Source organism: Suillus clintonianus, assembly GCF_016758775.1.
Source record: "Suillus clintonianus strain FC179 chromosome Unknown DEU56scaffold_4, whole genome shotgun sequence".
Classification (NCBI taxonomy): Eukaryota; Fungi; Basidiomycota; class Agaricomycetes; order Boletales; family Suillaceae; genus Suillus; species Suillus clintonianus.
Genome location: NW_024539228.1, coordinates 221,859 through 238,559, shown reverse-complemented (window position 1 = coordinate 238,559; position 16,701 = coordinate 221,859). Strand labels below are relative to the sequence as shown.

The 16,701-nt window shown below is 49.3% G+C and overlaps 7 protein-coding genes across 7 annotated transcripts; 2 read left to right on the top strand and 5 right to left on the bottom strand.

Moving 5' to 3' along the window:
- The first annotated feature begins 202 nt into the window (after positions 1–202).
- On the top strand, positions 203–853 carry DEU56DRAFT_371202 (uncharacterized protein). Its single transcript, XM_041345903.1, has one exon. It carries the CDS (start codon positions 318–320, stop codon positions 711–713), a length of 396 nt encoding a protein of 131 aa, XP_041214308.1. The 5' UTR covers positions 203–317; the 3' UTR covers positions 714–853.
- DEU56DRAFT_769418 (malate synthase) lies at positions 647–3,228 on the bottom strand. Its single transcript, XM_041351324.1, has 7 exons — positions 3,157–3,228; positions 2,434–3,109; positions 2,243–2,378; positions 1,862–2,191; positions 1,666–1,800; positions 1,413–1,617; positions 647–1,355 (listed from the first exon to the last, which is right to left on the bottom strand). Exons 2-7 carry the CDS (start codon positions 2,777–2,779, stop codon positions 885–887), a joined length of 1,623 nt encoding a protein of 540 aa, XP_041214307.1. The 5' UTR covers positions 2,780–3,109; positions 3,157–3,228; the 3' UTR covers positions 647–884.
- Positions 3,229–3,604: 376 nt separating this feature from the next.
- Positions 3,605–6,860, bottom strand: DEU56DRAFT_769411 (uncharacterized protein). The gene is made up of 10 exons (XM_041351323.1): positions 6,427–6,860; positions 5,904–6,380; positions 5,690–5,847; positions 5,525–5,641; positions 5,372–5,461; positions 4,982–5,313; positions 4,817–4,930; positions 4,593–4,769; positions 4,128–4,537; positions 3,605–4,077 (listed from the first exon to the last, which is right to left on the bottom strand). Exons 1-10 carry the CDS (start codon positions 6,765–6,767, stop codon positions 3,729–3,731), a joined length of 2,565 nt encoding a protein of 854 aa, XP_041214306.1. The 5' UTR covers positions 6,768–6,860; the 3' UTR covers positions 3,605–3,728.
- An 83-nt stretch (positions 6,861–6,943) lies between these two features.
- Positions 6,944–7,608, top strand: DEU56DRAFT_868201 (HIT-like domain-containing protein; the record flags this gene model as incomplete). Its single annotated transcript, XM_041355469.1, has 3 exons — positions 6,944–7,049; positions 7,101–7,246; positions 7,300–7,608. The coding sequence occupies 3 exons, from the start codon at positions 6,944–6,946 to the stop codon at positions 7,606–7,608; spliced, it is 561 nt and encodes a 186-aa protein (XP_041214305.1).
- Positions 7,547–9,482, bottom strand: DEU56DRAFT_370959 (uncharacterized protein). Its single transcript, XM_041345902.1, has 3 exons — positions 8,902–9,482; positions 8,814–8,847; positions 7,547–8,763 (listed from the first exon to the last, which is right to left on the bottom strand). Exons 1-3 carry the CDS (start codon positions 9,303–9,305, stop codon positions 7,729–7,731), a joined length of 1,473 nt encoding a protein of 490 aa, XP_041214304.1. The 5' UTR covers positions 9,306–9,482; the 3' UTR covers positions 7,547–7,728.
- DEU56DRAFT_769401 (kinase-like domain-containing protein) lies at positions 9,344–10,975 on the bottom strand. The gene is made up of 3 exons (XM_041351322.1): positions 10,936–10,975; positions 10,310–10,883; positions 9,344–10,252 (listed from the first exon to the last, which is right to left on the bottom strand). The coding sequence occupies exons 2-3, from the start codon at positions 10,532–10,534 to the stop codon at positions 9,359–9,361; spliced, it is 1,119 nt and encodes a 372-aa protein (XP_041214303.1). The 5' UTR covers positions 10,535–10,883; positions 10,936–10,975; the 3' UTR covers positions 9,344–9,358.
- Positions 10,663–15,654, bottom strand: DEU56DRAFT_769396 (P-loop containing nucleoside triphosphate hydrolase protein). Its single transcript, XM_041351321.1, has 11 exons — positions 15,490–15,654; positions 15,364–15,426; positions 15,110–15,310; positions 15,021–15,056; positions 12,488–13,290; positions 12,001–12,456; positions 11,504–11,950; positions 11,335–11,449; positions 11,057–11,284; positions 10,936–11,003; positions 10,663–10,883 (listed from the first exon to the last, which is right to left on the bottom strand). Exons 2-11 carry the CDS (start codon positions 15,407–15,409, stop codon positions 10,842–10,844), a joined length of 2,442 nt encoding a protein of 813 aa, XP_041214302.1. The 5' UTR covers positions 15,410–15,426; positions 15,490–15,654; the 3' UTR covers positions 10,663–10,841.
- Positions 15,655–16,701: the final 1,047 nt, after the last annotated feature.

The window sequence follows — 16,701 nt, the reverse complement described above, 5'->3', positions numbered from 1 at the left end:
CACTTGGCAGCGTGTACAAGTGGCCCGTCGACTTGCTGGAGTGCGATGATATTTTCGGGATGTCATCTGAACAACCATCAACATTCATAATCTCATGTTTGTCAAACAAAGATCATATTTAGCACCACCAGCCTTTCTCTCTTGCGACTGGTCGTCGATCGGTTGAATATTGAAGACAGGTAAATTCGTCGTGCCGCCCGTATAATCCGAGTCAAGTCAGGCGCAAGAACAAAAATCATTCTGTAACTCGCAACACCCAAGGCCACCAGCAGCGAGGGCCACAGGCAGAAAGGCCTCAACAGCGTTCGCCGGAGGCTATGTATTTAAGCAGGTACGTACAAGGCAACATCGCGCGGTCTTCGCTGAATATATGCATGACGCATCTAGCGCGTTTTGGCGGGGCCCCCCAGATGATGGCAAACAAAATTGGGAAGGAGGACGCCGTGAGGAACGCCGCAATCTGGACGAACGTGCATCTCGGAGAGCCGGAGGAACCGATCGGCTTCGGGTTAAGCGTAGCTCCGTTAAGGTTGAGGGTGAGGACGAGGAGTTCATTAAGGTCGGCCACGAGATGTGCCCTACTCACATGTGGCCCCCGGGGAGTGTGTGTTTATTATCTGCAAAGCTCTGCTCTTTCCACTGAACCCCTTCACGGCATTGTTGTGTTTCGCACAGGTACACTTTTAGGATTCAATATTCAGGAGCTGCCTTAAAAATAGCATATGACGCATTTCTCGCACGTATTGAACCACTCCGTGCTTAACGTACGACATTGGTTGGCCCGAACATTGAAAGTACGCACGATCCTACAAGTACATTGGCAAGAATATTTCAGAATTCGCTACACTTCGGCCTGGAACAAAAATCGGGTGCTCGGGACTCTCCTATAGAGCACTCCTATGCCACTTGTCCTCAACACCATCAGCCATCGACAAGTACGGCATCAAGTCGCTCGTCAAAAAGTCGCTTGGCCATTGTTGCCTGATTTGATCCATGAGATACTTCGTAGCAATTTTCAAATGGTCATCCTTGACGCTCGGGGCGATCTTCTGGACGCCGGGGGCTTGCTCTGCGATGATGCGGTCGACATATGAGGGGGTAATCTGCTCGCCAGTGTCAAGGCGTGCACTGTACTTCACCCACTGCCAGAGCTGCACACGTGCAATCTCAGCAGTAGCAGCATCCTCCATCAAGTAGTTGACAGGGATGCAGCCATTGCCGCCGATCCAAGCTCCACAATAGGCAAGAGCCACAGAGATATTAGAGCGGATCCCTTCCTCGGTGATCTTTCCAGGAACATTGGAGCTCAGCAAGTCCGCGCCAGCGACTTTCACATCCTCACGTCGGACGTGGTACTACAGCCCATGGATGATCAGCCTCATCACAGATACAAAAGTATCGCGGATGCGAACCTGGTTAGGACCCAGCATATTTTCGTCAAACACCTTGCGAGCGATCTGGTTGATCAAGGGGTGCGCAATCCAAGTTCCATCATGGCCAGCTGTAACCTCGCGAAGCTTGTCTGCTCGGACCTTCTCCATTGCCACCTCGTTGGCTTTGGGGTCATCTTTAATAGGAATTTGTGCAGACATGCCACCCATAGCAGCAACTTTCCTCCTAAAAGCACCTGTGAGCGCTATGGTCACGCGCGGAAAATATCCTTACCTGTGACAAGTCTGAATCAGAAGACGCACATACGCATCCATGAAAGGCACGGTCATGGTGACGTCCTTCCTGTCTGGTAACACGGCGCTTCTGTCTGCCCTACGCTTCTTGATTGCACTAAATATGTAGTCCCATCTGACAATACACACGTGAGTGAGCAACTGACCTATTTACATCGGAACTAAATTTCCCTCACCTTCCACAATTAAGTCCTGAAGAGTGATTTCTGAGCTCGAAAAGTATTTCTTCCATCTGGAATGCTGCGGGAAGCGTCTCGATGAGGACAGTTGCCCTTATTGTGTTGTGAGGTATTCCAATGTATGATTGCGAGAAGAGGAAGACGTCATTCCACAGACGGGCCTCGAGATAGTGCTCCATCTTGGGAAGATAGAAGTAGGGGCCCGAGCCACGCGTTATGAGCTGATGAGCATTATGGTAGAAGTAGAGCCCAAAGTCGAAGAGAGACCCCGAGATAGGGGTATTATCGACCGTAACACGCGTCTCGTCCAAATGCCAGCCCCTAGGTCTGCATAAAATATAAATAACTAATGCAAAGCCGAAAATATCTCAGACGTACCGGACAAGAAGCACAGCTGGATTCTCAGACAGCCTGTATTGCTTCCCGCCGGACTCGAAGTCGATCTGTCGGTTAATTGCATCGCGCAAATTAACTTGACCATTAATCATGTTCGCGAATGTAGGAGCGCTAGAGTCTGGAAACATTAAGATATCAGCACAATTCTTTGGCATCGTGAATGATCCGCGTACCTTCAAAGTCTGCCATGAAGGTTTTTGCACCACTGTTCAGAGCATTGATAACCATCTTCCTGTCAGTAGGACCGGTAATCTCAACGCGTCTGTCTTCGAGACCGGGTCCAGGGGGTGCGCAGTGCCATGAAGGTTCGGCACGGATGTGAGCTGTTTCAGGAGGAAAGTCAAGAGGTACTCCCGAGTCAAACCTGCGCTGTGCATCATCGCGCGCAACTAGGAGGGTCTGCCTGGTAGACTCGAAGGTTCTATGAAGTGCAGCGAGAAATGCGACTGCAGCATCGGTGAGGATTTCAGTCTGGGCGTCCTGAGCGACCTTTGTGTGAATCTGAACACCTGCAACCATGATTGGGGGCGAATAGGGAGTTGTAAGTAAGGAGCAAGATTAGTAGCGTGCGTATTAAAGCACTAGAACTCGGGACTCCGACACACCGCGATAGTCCTTCCGAGCATGTGTTTTTGACCCAATATTGGCCTATCATTTTTTCGGGTGTCCATCGCATGCCCGCAAATCGGAATATACGTCATGCGATCGAGTCACTTTGCGCCCACCGAAGGAGTTGCATTCCTCTCCGTTCCCGCCGTTTCTCGATTTCGATGGCTTGTCATAGCAGCGGTCGCGGCTCAGCTGCTCATACATATACACCTTCGTCGCTCGACACTCAGTCTCGTGTTTCTGAATGAATATCAATAAAGGTAAGTAGATGCAAGCATTGGGAATACTAAATACTGTTCTAGCACCTCGGACATTACCACAGACCCGCATACATACATTTCTGGCACACACACGTACGCGCGTAAGAGAGTTCAACTCGAAAAGCATCAGCTCGCACACAAGACGAAGCATGCGAGGTGATTCACGCATACTTGCAGGAAGTCTTATCCCAGCTGCTTCGACGAATACGCAATGGCCACCTTGAGTTTCGCCTTCCGAAGAGGTGATTTCGTGAGCCCCATTTCAGCACTGGAAATCCAGGCCTCAGGGGCCAGAGCTGAGGAGATGATGCCACAATGGACGATGGCGGGAGACGGTGACGGGAATGGATCGAGAAGCGCCGCGGCTGGGACAATGGCCCGACTATCCGAAAACCTAATGAATCCGTCATCATAAATCCATAAGGAAACCAGAGAGTGCCGTATTTTGAACTGGAACGAAGGGATGGCGGTGAGATATGAGCGCTTGAGCCCTGGATCCTAATATGATATCGTAGCATGCAATATTACTTCCGTAGAAGCTACAGGGAAATACATTAAAACACGAAAACAAAGAATTTAGCGAAAGAGATGGGCAGAAATTATCCCCAGTCAACTTCCAATTCATGGGCTAGCCAGTCATCATCTTCATCGTCTCCATCATCAGCATAATCATCGTCCTCAGCATCTTCCTCCAAACTCTTGAGAGGTATGGGCAGTAATGGTTTACGGCTGTGATCCGAGAGCGACTCGGTATCTGCCAACTCGTCAGCAGTAACAGCCTCTTTCAATTTGGATGCCCCACTTCGACTTGCGGCTAGTTTCTTGCGCTTAGCAAGTGGAGAACGGAGCGCATCGCTCTGCCGGTCGCCAACCCCGTAAGTCCCTCCATCCGAGGGTGTGGCACTTCGTAGCCTTTTGCGTTTCATTCGAGGGGTAGTACTTGGACTACTGTAGGAAATATGGAGTTAAACTGGCAATTTTAAAGGCGGAATTCAAACCTTAGTTGACTTCGAGTGTCATCAGGCATGGTATCGTCGTTATCAGACATCAACACACTTCTCCCACTACTCATCTCACTCATGGCATCATCTTCATCGTCGCTCTCGTTCATAGCAGCTTCGACTTCATCATTGATGTCGTTCCAATCGATATCGTGAAGCTCCAAGGACGTGCTCCCTGCTGGGGCAGGCTCCACGTCCCAGTCGTCTGCGTCGGGCTCCGGATCTGAAGAAATTTGATGTGGGTCGAGGATCGGACTAGAACTGGGAGCGGTGGCTGACGGGTCATCCAGTAAATATGGAGTCTCATCTTGTCGACGCCACAGTGCTATCGAGTCTGTGAACCATGATAGCCACACAATCTTGATTCCCCCTCGCTTCCGTGCGGCATCCACCTTGACTGTGCCATGCTGTATAATGGAAGGCATATGAGCTAAATCGCATGAAAGACAGAGAGCGAACGACCTTGGCGGCAACCACGTGGGTGATTCGACTGGATAGCTCAGTGTAGCATTGCGCTCCAAACATGTGAGCTATTTTCCATATCTCAGTTGTTTCGGGCTTTGTATCAAGAGGTATCACACTGGAAAATAATATATGTACCCCTTGCAGAGTGTCCATGCGCATTTGTGGAATAATCGTCTGTGGCGCAATTGATAAACGTGACATGAGAAAAATAAACCACTTACTGTCACGTCGTGGGCTTTAGACTGCGCAAGGGTGGGCCGTCGTTTCTTACCTCGGTCCTCTGGCGATCTGTTGTCATATGAGGTAAAGAAGCGGCGATGCACTTCCCCAAGTAGCTGTAATAAATTCAGTTTGATTCTACACTCCACAAGGTGCGAGATACACACATAGCCAACCCGTTGAAGCTCGACATCGTCATTCTTCAACAAGGCCTTGCGCGGAACTTTCTCTGCCTTCAGGGGTTCCGCTGCTTTCGTATCGTTCTTGGGATGATCGGGCGATTGCTCTCCAGGTGATGTCGTCGCTCCAGTGTTGTCAGACTCCAGCAGAGCTTCTTGCTTCTTGGCTAACGGACGTTCTTCGACTTGCGCTTCAAGCGCAATGGAATTTTGTGTTAGCATCGCCTTTGATTCCATTTCAGCTTTGTCGCGTTCTTCGGGTGTTGATATTGGTTGTGACGGAGCTTCGAAGTCAGAAACAGGAGGTGAGGGCGGCTTGGCTAGTCAGTCCGGTCAGCACGAATTTCTGAAGATTTTTTTGAAGCAGAAAGGACTGACCAGGAGATGGAGATGGGACTATGGGCGCGAGAGGTTCAATTTTGGGCAGGAAGGCAGAATTAATGTCTCCTATGCCAACAAAAAAATCGTCTTGAGAAAGAAAAAAATCAGTGAGGGGTTTAAAAGGCACGATATATCAAAAACAGCACGAACACGGGATGACTTTGATAAGGTTCGGACTCCACTCCCAAACGTCTGCACGATCATCAATGATAACTACCATGGACGTATCGCAGGGAAAGAGACGTTGTAGACTTTTCTGTGTCAGACCTCGAATAACGTTGAGCTGCAGGATCACTATCAGATCAAGTCACTCACTCCCGCTTTCATCTCTACTGAGGATCCTTCCTCCAAATATTTTACCATCAGGGTCAATGGCGGCACAAACCTCTTCTGCATATGCTCGAGTGCCCATAGTGTACACATGCATCTCATACTTTGTCGCTATATTTCGAAAGAATTCCGGGGTTCCAGGTCTTATAGATCATGAGCTAGTCCATCAATGACGACAAGGAGTAGAAGCTCTACGCACCGAGGTTTGATGTAATACATACACCCTTCATTCTCTATTAGTTTCTGCTTGCCCTTCCCTTTGTGCGCGCCTCTTGGAACCGAAAGCATTCCAAATGATTCTGGACCCAAACGAAACTTTCGTACGTCTTGCAAAGCTTCCCAGTTTGGATTGCATTCGTCTTCAGCATCGGACGCTGTACCGTCAGAGTCGTCGTCAGAAGCTGCGTCATTTGGAGTGGTTGATCTCTTCTTGACTTGTCTGGCCTCCCATGCCTCACCTTCTGCGATCCACTCACCCACAGTCGGGTCGACCGTCGCATGCACAATGGTTTGGTCTAGATCGACGATAAGAGAGAGCTTCCTGGACTTGAGTAAATGTTCTGCAGTTTCTTTCTCTATCCTCCGGGCTTCCTCCAAAGAAACCGTTGGACCAAAGGCAGAATGCGTCATTTGAATGGATGCGCGCGACGCATCGGAGAATCCAGTATAATCAAATCTGGACGCGTGTCAATGGCGTCAATGGGACCTGATGATAGACGCACTCTGTCATATCCTTCCCGCATAGCCCACATAGTCCTCCAATCTGAACGCCATGCTTGCATGGCTCCGTGATGCATATGATAGGTTTCTGTTTCGCTTTCTGGGAAGAGATGGAGTCGCCAAACTTGACCTTCCAGGAATCGACAGTCCCTTCAATTGAGCAGTCCCATGTGCCAAAACGAGTTTCTGGCTTTGAGGTTGATGCAGGAGATGAATACAGGAAGGAATAGGTCAATAGCCGGGTCCCGCGTTGCACAGTAGCACCGAGCTGAACATCGAGAGATGCGACTTTTATAGGATATGGTAACGTCGGTGGTAAGAATATATCTGTCGGACTCGACATTTGGCTGTCAGAGCCAAAAGCAAGAGTTGATGTCGAGTGTGGACTTGAGCGATGACTTTGATGATGCACGAGACTAGACTTGGGTGACTTTGTTGAACCGGATTCCCTATTGAGTAACTGTGACCCTTGTCATAACTTTACTGCCACCAGTTGGGGTCACACTTTGGGGTTCACAGATGTCGTCCCCGCTCTTGTTTTCTACAATTGAGGTGACCAGACAAGCATTTTACAGGACAGCGCTATCGTACGCCATTGTCAATCTCAAACCAATCGTGCCAGGACGTGAGCCTAGTCCCTTATACGATATCTTATTCTTATAAGCCAGACTTTTAGATGTGCTCGTAATCCCCAATCGACCCGTGCCGCGCTTGACCGATCTCACTACACCAGAATTGACGTCCCTCATCGCTTCTGTCCAAAATGTTGGTCGAGTGGTCGAGCGCGCGTATGGTGGTGACGCATTGACCGTGGCATGCCAGGTATAACCACTGGCAGACGAACACAAGACCCGATATTGATCTATACGGTCTAGGATGGAAAGGCTGCGGGGCAGTCTATACCTCACGTCCACTTCCATATCATGCCTCGGAAATACCATGGAGACTACTTTTCGCAAAGAATGGATGATATATATCCCGCACTAGAACGGTCGGAAACGGATTTGCCCCGTGACTTCCAAAATCTCAAAGTGTCCAGCACCTCGGTCCAATATCACCCATTCAAGGTCGATGCAGACGAAGACAGATTGCCGCGGACGCTGGAGGACATGGAACAGGAGGCGACATGGCTGAGAGGTTTCTTTACAGGAGACAAGGAACGTCGTGATACCGACGCAGTGTAATGTCAAGCGTCCATTTGCCACTTGAAGGTTTTAACAGGTTTTAACACAATTCAACCGTAAAATACATATCATTAGATCTAAGCATCTAGATGAAGGTGTGCCTATGGTGACTATCCTGGCCTAGATCATATCATTCCAGACGTCCCTAGCAATGTTATGACCACAACCCTCGATGTGCTTTCCTGAAGTTCCTGAACCTGCAAGGCATAATATAGGCGGAGCCAGACTCGCGTTATCATCTAGTCCAGAGTGGAATGCGTCCTCGACCTCTATAGCTTCCAGACCATTATATCCGTCCCCACTGGCATCTGCAGTAATGCGCATCATCTGCACGCCATTTTTCCAAGATTGGTAAAGCCTGGATTTCACGGCTGCAAGCTGAGCCAGACCTTCATTCCAGCCCCTTTCAAAGTCCTCGCGGATAGCCTCATATTGAACATCGGGGATAAAGGCAGATGATGTAGACAGGGAGAGCAGCGTCGGTGGCGATGGAACGACGCGTACCTTAGGAATAACTATTCCAGCAGGTACATGGATGATATCTGGCTCTGATGCGGTAGGTTCCTCCCTAAACGAGATGGTAGCTGTGGCAAGACCACGACGACCTGGTCTTATACGTCTTGCTGCGGGCTGTGGCATGCCTGCTGGTGTACTGGTAGTGGCTGCATTGCGTTCCAACCAAGTCTTGAGCACTTTTTCCCTTGCTTTTGCTCGTCTGACGGTTGCGGTTGCGCATATCTTTCCGATGTTATTCCATTCACTCGCCTGCGATTGGTCCCGCGCAACGCCGCATCCATCAAGAATCAAATGTTGCAAATCATGAAATCGAATGAGAATCCCCTCCATATCCGAGACGAGAACATTACATGTGGACAGATCAAGAAGGCGTAATGCAGGGACGGAAGACGGGATGCTGCTGATGAAACGGGAGACTTGACGAGATGGTATGCGGAGACGCAGGCGAGTCAATGAGCTGATGTACGCTGAGCACAATAAGACGGATATTGGATCGAGTCTAAAGAAGACAAGGGGCTGTGCGAAATGCTGCGCACTTGATATCTCTGGGTCAAGGGGATCCTGGACGATAGATAGAGTCGACAACTCGCAGGGAGGCCAGCGGGAAAGTGCAGTTAGGGTGGTATCAAAGTAAGCTCCCTAACAAGTACACGTTGAGCGAAAAGTATAACATTCACGCAAGGTGGTACCTTGAGAAATTGATAATATGTGGCCCGATTCACGCTATGTCGCATACGCGTGTCAGGAGAGGATGAAACGAAACGAATTGACACTCACTATGGACGGAAGCGTAAAGAGAGAAAGCGCAGATCTTCTCTCGGTTTATGAAATATCTCCTCAAGATGCTCTGGAGCGAAACTGGGTCCCACGAAGAGAAGGAGAGAAGATATGCTAGGGAGGATCTCAAGCAAATTAACGAGGACATCAGCGTCGACAGTCCAAGTCACGATACCGAAGTCCTTGACCCATTTTCTCTCGTCAGTAGCATTGTGCAAGCGACGGTATAGTTGAACGATTTGCTGCGCGTGTTTGAGGCGTATGTGCTCGAATAGACTATGGGTAGGCACGGGCGATCTGGGGCACACTCTTGTCAGGGCAAGGACATCTTGCTGGAGCGAGTCTGCTGGCAGGTGACTGATGATTGCAGCATACAGCTCTGCAGGAAGTTCATCCAACTGCATTACCGCAGAGGCTAGAGGTAAGCTATGACTCGGATGGCAGCTGCCGCGGAGTTTCACATCAAGTTTCCAACAAGACTACCCTTTAGCCAAGCTAGTGTCCCTTCAGCACCTCCAACTAACAATTCAACACCCTCAACAACAGTCTTTCTAGTGTCTTCCTTGTCTCCCCAATGCACCCGTGGAGTCCAAGCAACCAAATGTGCTCCAATATGTGCAATTGCGACCCTCGCCAGCGCTTCATCAGGCCCACTTCCTCTATAAGCCAAGAGGAAAGATCTCATAATCATCGACGCCTCCTCCTGGCGGCTTGGATAGAACCGCTGAAGCAGTCGCATCTCCGCGCAGAACTGACCAATGTCTAGTCCCCGAAGACCCGCCTTCGCCAGCTCCCAGTCTAATACACAAAGCTTCTCTAACCTCAACGTGCCTCCCTCTGACTCTCTCCGAAGGGATACCATGATATTCCCAGGCCAGAAGTCTCCATGTGTAAACACTTCTGCCGTGTTACTGATTTCAAAGCTGCGGGTCTCCGCTAGCTTCGAGATAACGGCTAGCTTCCCCTCAGGGATATCGAGACCGGGGTCAGCTAAAGCCGCGATGTTGTCTCTGCCGCTAAGCGTAGATATGAGGCGACCGTATGTAACTAAGGCCGAGATCATCTTGCCCACTTCGTTGTTGCTGAAAATACCCATGTCGAAAGACACGTTTTTGTTCCAGGCATGGATGCGCCCAAGAAAACGACCGATTGCAGCACCGATTTCTTCGGCGACTATCTGTGGCAGCGCCTCGTCAATCACCAGTTGCTTCAGCGTACGAGCATCCGTTCCGCAATCATCGAGAATCATGACGTGGGCTTCTTCGTCAAAGAGATAGACGGCAGGAACGGTGATGACATCGTCATCAGCGTGCATCTTGCGGAAGAGTCGTAAGGCTTCCACCTCGAATTTCTGCCGAGTTGTTATCAGCCCAGTCACTAGTATAATATCACTCCAAAGCAGCCTTACCTGGCGCTCAACAGAGAGAGCCATCTTACCGCCGGATGCAGCGACATATGGCGCTGCATACTTGAATACAAATGTTTCCTTGCCCTGGAATGGATTTTTGAGGTGAATTCTGTATGTGAAGTTGGCGGAGCCTCCTGCCAGCGCGCTTATGGTATGGGATGCGAATGGGGTATCAGACAAATATTTTCGGACGTCAGCGATGGTGGCGAGGTCAACGTCTGGCATGTCTGAGTAGATGGATGTTGCTCGGTTATTGTCCCTGCTACAGTTACATGCAATCTGCCTTTTAAGCACCGATCGAAGTCATAACGTCAAACACCCGGGTTTGACTCAAGCTTCCGAAAGATCCGGATCCGAGAGTTGTCATGCGTTGGCGCCTCACCAACGTTCTCAGCATTGCCAACTAACAATTAGGTATGGGCGTCCAAATTATCAGGCATACAAGAGCACCACAATTGAATGTAGTGAAAATAGGGATGGCAACAAGGAACGAATTCCAGAAGGTTGGTCGTGAGCACTTTCGCACAATACTTTACAGCTTGTCGTAGTAGTTGTCGACAGATGGAATTTCGGGCTAGATATCGGGTGTCAGTCATCTTCCAGGATAGCGTGCAGACGTTCATTACCTTGAGACCCTTGCGCACACGAATACCCCTGACGAGTTCTTCGAGCTTGCTGCCCTTGTCGAGAGGAGCTGATAATTTTCATTAGCATCATTCTTCGAACGTCGTACACGCAATTACGTACATCCGTTCATGATTTCCCAGTGGTCGAACACACACTGGGGGAAGGCTTGCCCGGCTGTTTGTGAGCGGAGATCGCTGTTAAAGCCGAAGGACTCCGTGACGGGGAGGTAGGCCTTGACAGTGAACATGGGTGTTCCTGGCCTCTGCTCTTCGCTGAAGACCTGGCCACGACGCCTGTTCAACACGCTGTAGATACCACCAATGGCGTTCTCAGGACATTGGATCTCGACTGTGAAGGACATCAGTACCCGGTAAAAATGAGAAGCGATCGGAACGTACCGAGGTACACCGGCTCCTGGAGACCAGGGGTAGCAAGCATGCATGCAGCGTAGCAGACACGACGGCATGTAGGAATGATTTGTCCACCACCACGGTGGATAGCATCGGTATGCAGCTGTGATTATTGTGTAAGAAAATACAAATGGAAGGCGTTATGAAGTATACTTACAGTGACATCAAGAATGTTGAAACGGATACCACGCATATTCTCCTCTGCGCAGACACCCTCCTTCGTTGCCCACTGGAAGGCAGCGACGCAAGAGTCCTTGATTTCGTTGAGGTACTGCACACCCTTGGTGACATCGACGAGCAAGTTGGGGCCAGTGGTATCGGGACCGAAACACCAGATCTTCCTTGCATCAGTGACATCCCAAGAGAAGTCATCAGCGAGAATACGAGCACGGGCTTTGTAATCGTCACGCGAGTTAACGGTACCAGCCTCGATAGCCTTTGTGAGCTCCTCATCGAGAGGCAATGCCTGGGCATAGAGACGATTGTGCTTGTTCTGCGACTTGGACAAGGCCACGATGGAGGACTGAGCCTTAACAGTCTCACGGTAGCCGACGACAGGGTCAGAAATCTTGAGAGGAACACCAGCGTGATCTTCTTGGAGATCCTAGAATAAGGGTCAGACCAACGAAATTCAGCGAGCAGATAGCCAGTTACCTTTAAGCAAATTTCCAAGTGCAACTCACCGGCACCAGCGACAATGTGCTCACCGGTCTCAGCAATCCAAGCCTGGACACAGGGGTCAGACTTCGACAAACGCTTGAGACCTTTGACAAGCTTGGGCAAATCAGCAGCATTCTTGACCTCAACAGCGACCCGCACGACAGGGGACACGGAGAACTTCATGACCCTCATGTTGTGTGCAGTCTCAGAGGTGGTGAGAGTTCCACTCTTGAGCAAGAACTGGTCAATACCGACGAGACCAACGATGTTACCGGCAGGACAATCCTCGATGGGCTCGATGTAACGACCCATCATGAGCACCGTGCGCTGAACTGACTTGACGAACAAGTCTTCCTTCTTTCCAGGCACGTAGTTGGGGCCCTGAATACGGATCTTGGGGCCAGAACGAACGGTGCCAGAGAATACACGACCGAAGGCATAGAAACGTCCCTTATCTGAAGTGGGAACCATCTTCTGAGACGTAGAGCACAAGGGGGGCCTTGGGGTCACAGTCTCTGATACCAATGGCAGACTCGTCATCCATGGGACCTTCGTAGAGCGTCTCAACACGGTAGCGTTGAGCAGTGGCAGGGGAAGGAAGGTTGATGACAATCATGTCCAGGAGGGAGTCACCGGCAGGCAGGAACTTGCGCATGACGACCTTGAGGAGAGCCTTGCCCTCGAGATCTTGCTCGTCAGACGTCAGTTTGACATCGAGCTTCTCGCAAATGGGGCCGATTTGGTCCTTCTTGAAGTTCATGACGGCATCGAAAATCTTGAAGATGGGCTCAAGGACGAACATGTTGAAGGACCGTTCAAGGGCTTTGCCCTCGGCATCGGAGCTCTTCGTGCTCCACTTGCGAGTGGCAGGGTTGAAGTAGTTATCACCCCAGAGCTTAGCCAAAAGCTTGTCTTTAGGTACACCGAACTTTTTAGCGTAGCGACCAGCGAACTGGCGGAGGGTGAAAGCCCAACCATGGAGACCTGAACCGAAGGCAACGGTACCCTTGTCTGGGTAGACCTGGACGTCACCAAGGGCAGCGTCATGGTAAGTCGAGACAATGACGTTGACCGTCTCGATGGTACGTTGGAAGGACTGGTACAAGTCCTCTTTTGAAACTTGAAGCTCGAGCAGGGCACGGTCGACCTTGTTGATGATAACGACGGGTTTGATGCGCTCCGTGAGAGCTTGACGAAGCACCGTCTCTGTCTGCACGCAGACACCCTCGATACAGTCGACGACGACGAGAGCACCATCAGTGACACGGAGAGCAGCCGTGACTTCTGATGAGAAGTTATGGAATGTCAGACAACCGTGCTCATTTCCGGAAACATTTTGGTGATATAAAGTCCAAAACAGGCGACGAGCTTCTAAAGGACTCCTGACACTGTTTAGGTTAATATTTTATGATACAGAAGCCACAGCGAATGTAAACTAGGCATGGAATATAGAATATGGACATGTGCAACACGACATCACCATTCATCTCCAGCTACATTGTTATCGCGCTCGTCATCTGAGAAATCCCAAACTACTAACCCTGGTTGTTCGACGAGAGCATGCAGCGGGACATCAGGCTCGTCATTATCAGCTAGAGCATCCAGCTCGTGAGTCGTTGGGTACTTATTGATGCTTTTTTGAGGGAACAAATGTTGAAGGCATGTGGTATACTAATTGTACATCAGCGCTGAGCGGTACTTATAATACTATTCAAAATTTGCTATTGTACAACTAAAATCGTCAACCTTGTCGGAATGAATCCCCGCCTTATGATGTGTTAGTTATTTTAATTGTCCGGGTCGAGAGACGTGTGCTTACCAATTTACATAATGCACCGGTCTTCCAATTGCAAAGCAAGAGCACATTGGAATGTGGTTCCGTCGTCAGGATCGCACACCAGGGACCAAGTATTCTTAGACCACGAGCATCGAGTGGAGTAGCGAAATATCCCATAAGACTTATACTGGTGATGAGGACACATGTTGGACTAGCGGCTGCAGAATGCGGATACATCTCTCTCAAGGAGAGGAAGGAGAGATACGACACATTGGTTCTGAAGAAGGTTGGTTAGTGCTATTTCATCTCAGTTAAGACAACATGACTACTCACACAATGTGTGTCCGCAAAAGAACAAGAAGGTCCTGCGGTACGTCAGCGGCATGTAGGCAAGTAACCTCACCAGCTTGGCCATGGTAAGTTGCGCGTTCCGACGTGTCCCCATGGGATAACAGTTGACGCAACCTGTCCAGACATGTACAAAGCTACCTTCTGATAGTAGGTAGTGAAGTCGCTGTCGTTCAAGGTTGCACGGCAGGATGACATGATTGGGCGCATCGTCCTCCATCTGTTTTCTCTACACCCGAGGGAAGCCAACACCTGCGGAAATGACACTGTAGGCGATGCAGATACAGCATTATACTCCAGACCTTCCAGCTTGAGCTCGTGGAGGTATGGGGCACGAACAACTCCACATATAGCTCTGAGTTGGTTACATGTCTGTGCTGTAGACAGTCTGAATGTTAGTGTCTCATATATATACAGTATACTAAGACTCACCTTGATTGGAAGCTGCCGCACCCAGTACCGCATCCGTGCCGCAACATGCTCAAAATCGTTCTCTGAATTCAGACTCTCAAATGCATTAGTGTGAAGTGGATAATTAAGGAGTCGGACGAGAAACACTCCTAGTTCATTTATTTGGTGCACGAGAACAGCGCAGGCCGAAAATAAGTGTAGTACTTATGATTTGGTATGGGTGCAACAGTGGTGCGTTAGGGTGCGGCAAGTTGCGGCAGTGATGCGGCAATTTACCTGAGCCCTGAAAAAGTGGGTACGCACAGCCACAATTATGGGCTGATAGTGACCTTGCAGTTACAAGGTAATTCATTTTGGTTACCCATTGTCGTAGGGTAAGGTATCGAAGGGTGTTTGGTGTCCTTGTGATGCGGATGAACGAAAGAACGCTTACAAAGCGAGCACGGTTGTCTGACATTCCATAAGAAGTCGACGTGACCTGGTGAGTCGATCAAGTTGATCAAGAACTCGTTGCCTGAAGTAGGAATTCATTAGCGAAAATTAGCGAAATTGGATTTGAAGACTTGCCCTCAGTTTTCTGCTCGATATTTTCGACATCTTCCTTTGCCATTTCGAAGTACATGGAAATGGCAGTCGATTTAATCGTGATACCACGCTCCTTTTCATCTTCTCGTGTGTCTGTGAAACGCATGTCACCAGCTTTTGCTGCAGCAATGATACCGGCTTTTGAGACGAGGGAGTCGGTGAGGGTGGACTTTCCGTGATCGACTAAGTAATTTACATAAGATCGAGTATGTGATTATCGACGTGATCTTGCTCACCATGGGCAATGACGGACATGTTATGGATGTTCGTGGGCTTGTCCATGAGCCCACGAATCTGGTCTATAATTCAAATAATTGTTGAGTATGAGATCTGGTTTTCTTGGGGACGATCTGTGTGCTCACCTATTGTGAAGTTGCTATGATCATAAACGATAATCAGTGCATCGGAAACGTAGATCTAAGCGAATACTTACACCATGATGTCTAGATTTTACAAGGATACAATGAAAAAAATGAAAAAAAAAACGGGATCCTTTTAAACAAGTTTGGATGGTGAGTCGAATGCACGTCGATACCGGGACCGTAGCACAGCACAAGCGCGGACAGTACAGTGCTAGGATAATTTCCAGCCCGTGATCACCTGTGACTCCCCCATATGAGTCGAATGCACGTCGGTACCGGGACCGTAGCACAGCACAAGCGCGGACAGCACAGTGCCGGGATAATTTGGAGGTAATGCACGTGTTTCGCACCTGTGGGATCAGGTGGATACAATTGCTGAATCAGAGTCTCCTCCAATATCTCCTGGATAACGAAAGGACTTTATATAGAGCTGTACTACTAGTATTACAATTATGAGACTCACGTGATAAGGTTACCGTGCCGCTGCTGTGCCCAACACCGCATAGTGATGGGAACCTTCGAGCTCGCTGTGCGACACGATGAGCTCAGGTATCTCACTCCATAGTGGTCGGATTGATCGCACGTTTCGACGAACAGTGCAACAGTAATGATTGCGATACGTATGGAATACATGCATATCATCATGATAGGATGTGCAAATGTCGAAGTTGAACAAACCTAAGGGCCTGGACAGCTGCCGTTTATTTCCAGTTTGTTTCTCAGTTTGTTTCATTTACCACAACATGCACAAACAAATGTGACAAGCCACCGTGTTCACGCATTCACAGACCAAATTGGATACATCGCATGACCTCTCGTCACACGGTGTCAAAATCTTTGTGCTCGCTGTAGGCAACAGCGAGCTCAAGTATTCTACCATTTCAATAAATGAAAATTGTACTTTCTCATGGACTAAAATCATTCAACATGTATTTATTACAGACTACAGTGAACAAAATTAATAAGATCTGATGGCCAGTAATGAACAGCAAGAGCCTCGAGAGCAGGAGGGCCGTGCAAGGAGCCAAGGGAATGGCACATGGTCGAGTCAAGGTCCAGTACTAAGAAGTTGACAGAGATCATGCATCCATGTTGGATGTCTGCAACAGGGCCAGCACCAGGTAGTGCAGCAAACAGCTGCAGGTCACGGTTTGGAGTAGTGAAGCACGAAGGTTGTGAATTGGACAGTCAACATTGTTGTTAGTCACAGTC

Bases quoted from the DNA above. Each gene is read 5' to 3' on its own strand.
- DEU56DRAFT_371202 (XM_041345903.1), top strand. From the start codon at position 318: ATGTATTTAAGCAGGTACGTACAAGGCAACATCGCGCGGTCTTCGCTG.
- DEU56DRAFT_769396 (XM_041351321.1), bottom strand. From the start codon at position 15,409: ATGGACAAGCCCACGAACATCCATAACATGTCCGTCATTGCCCATG. The intron at 13,291-15,020 runs GTCACGTCGACT...ACTTCTCATCAG, and splicing joins CAACTTGATCGACTCACCAG to AAGTCACGGCTGCTCTCCGT. The intron at 11,004-11,056 runs GTACGTAATTGC...GAAAATTATCAG, and splicing joins CTGGGAAATCATGAACGGAT to CTCCTCTCGACAAGGGCAGC.
- DEU56DRAFT_769401 (XM_041351322.1), bottom strand. From the start codon at position 10,534: ATGCCAGACGTTGACCTCGCCACCATCGCTGACGTCCGAAAATATTTG. The intron at 10,253-10,309 runs GTAAGGCTGCTT...ACAACTCGGCAG, and splicing joins CTCTCTCTGTTGAGCGCCAG to AAATTCGAGGTGGAAGCCTT.
- DEU56DRAFT_769411 (XM_041351323.1), bottom strand. From the start codon at position 6,767: ATGTCGAGTCCGACAGATATATTCTTACCACCGACGTTACCATATCCT. The intron at 5,848-5,903 runs GTGCGTAGAGCT...ATGATCTATAAG, and splicing joins ATGTATTACATCAAACCTCG to ACCTGGAACCCCGGAATTCT. The intron at 5,314-5,371 runs GTCAGTCCTTTC...CGGACTGACTAG, and splicing joins AGTCCCATCTCCATCTCCTG to CCAAGCCGCCCTCACCTCCT.
- DEU56DRAFT_370959 (XM_041345902.1), bottom strand. From the start codon at position 9,305: ATGCAGTTGGATGAACTTCCTGCAGAGCTGTATGCTGCAATCATCAGT. The intron at 8,848-8,901 runs GTGAGTGTCAAT...TATGCGACATAG, and splicing joins TCTTTACGCTTCCGTCCATA to CGTGAATCGGGCCACATATT. The intron at 8,764-8,813 runs GTACCACCTTGC...TGTACTTGTTAG, and splicing joins CATATTATCAATTTCTCAAG to GGAGCTTACTTTGATACCAC.
- DEU56DRAFT_769418 (XM_041351324.1), bottom strand. From the start codon at position 2,779: ATGGTTGCAGGTGTTCAGATTCACACAAAGGTCGCTCAGGACGCCCAG. The intron at 2,192-2,242 runs GTACGTCTGAGA...TATTTTATGCAG, and splicing joins CCAGCTGTGCTTCTTGTCCG to ACCTAGGGGCTGGCATTTGG. The intron at 1,801-1,861 runs GTGAGGGAAATT...GTGTATTGTCAG, and splicing joins TCAGGACTTAATTGTGGAAG to ATGGGACTACATATTTAGTG.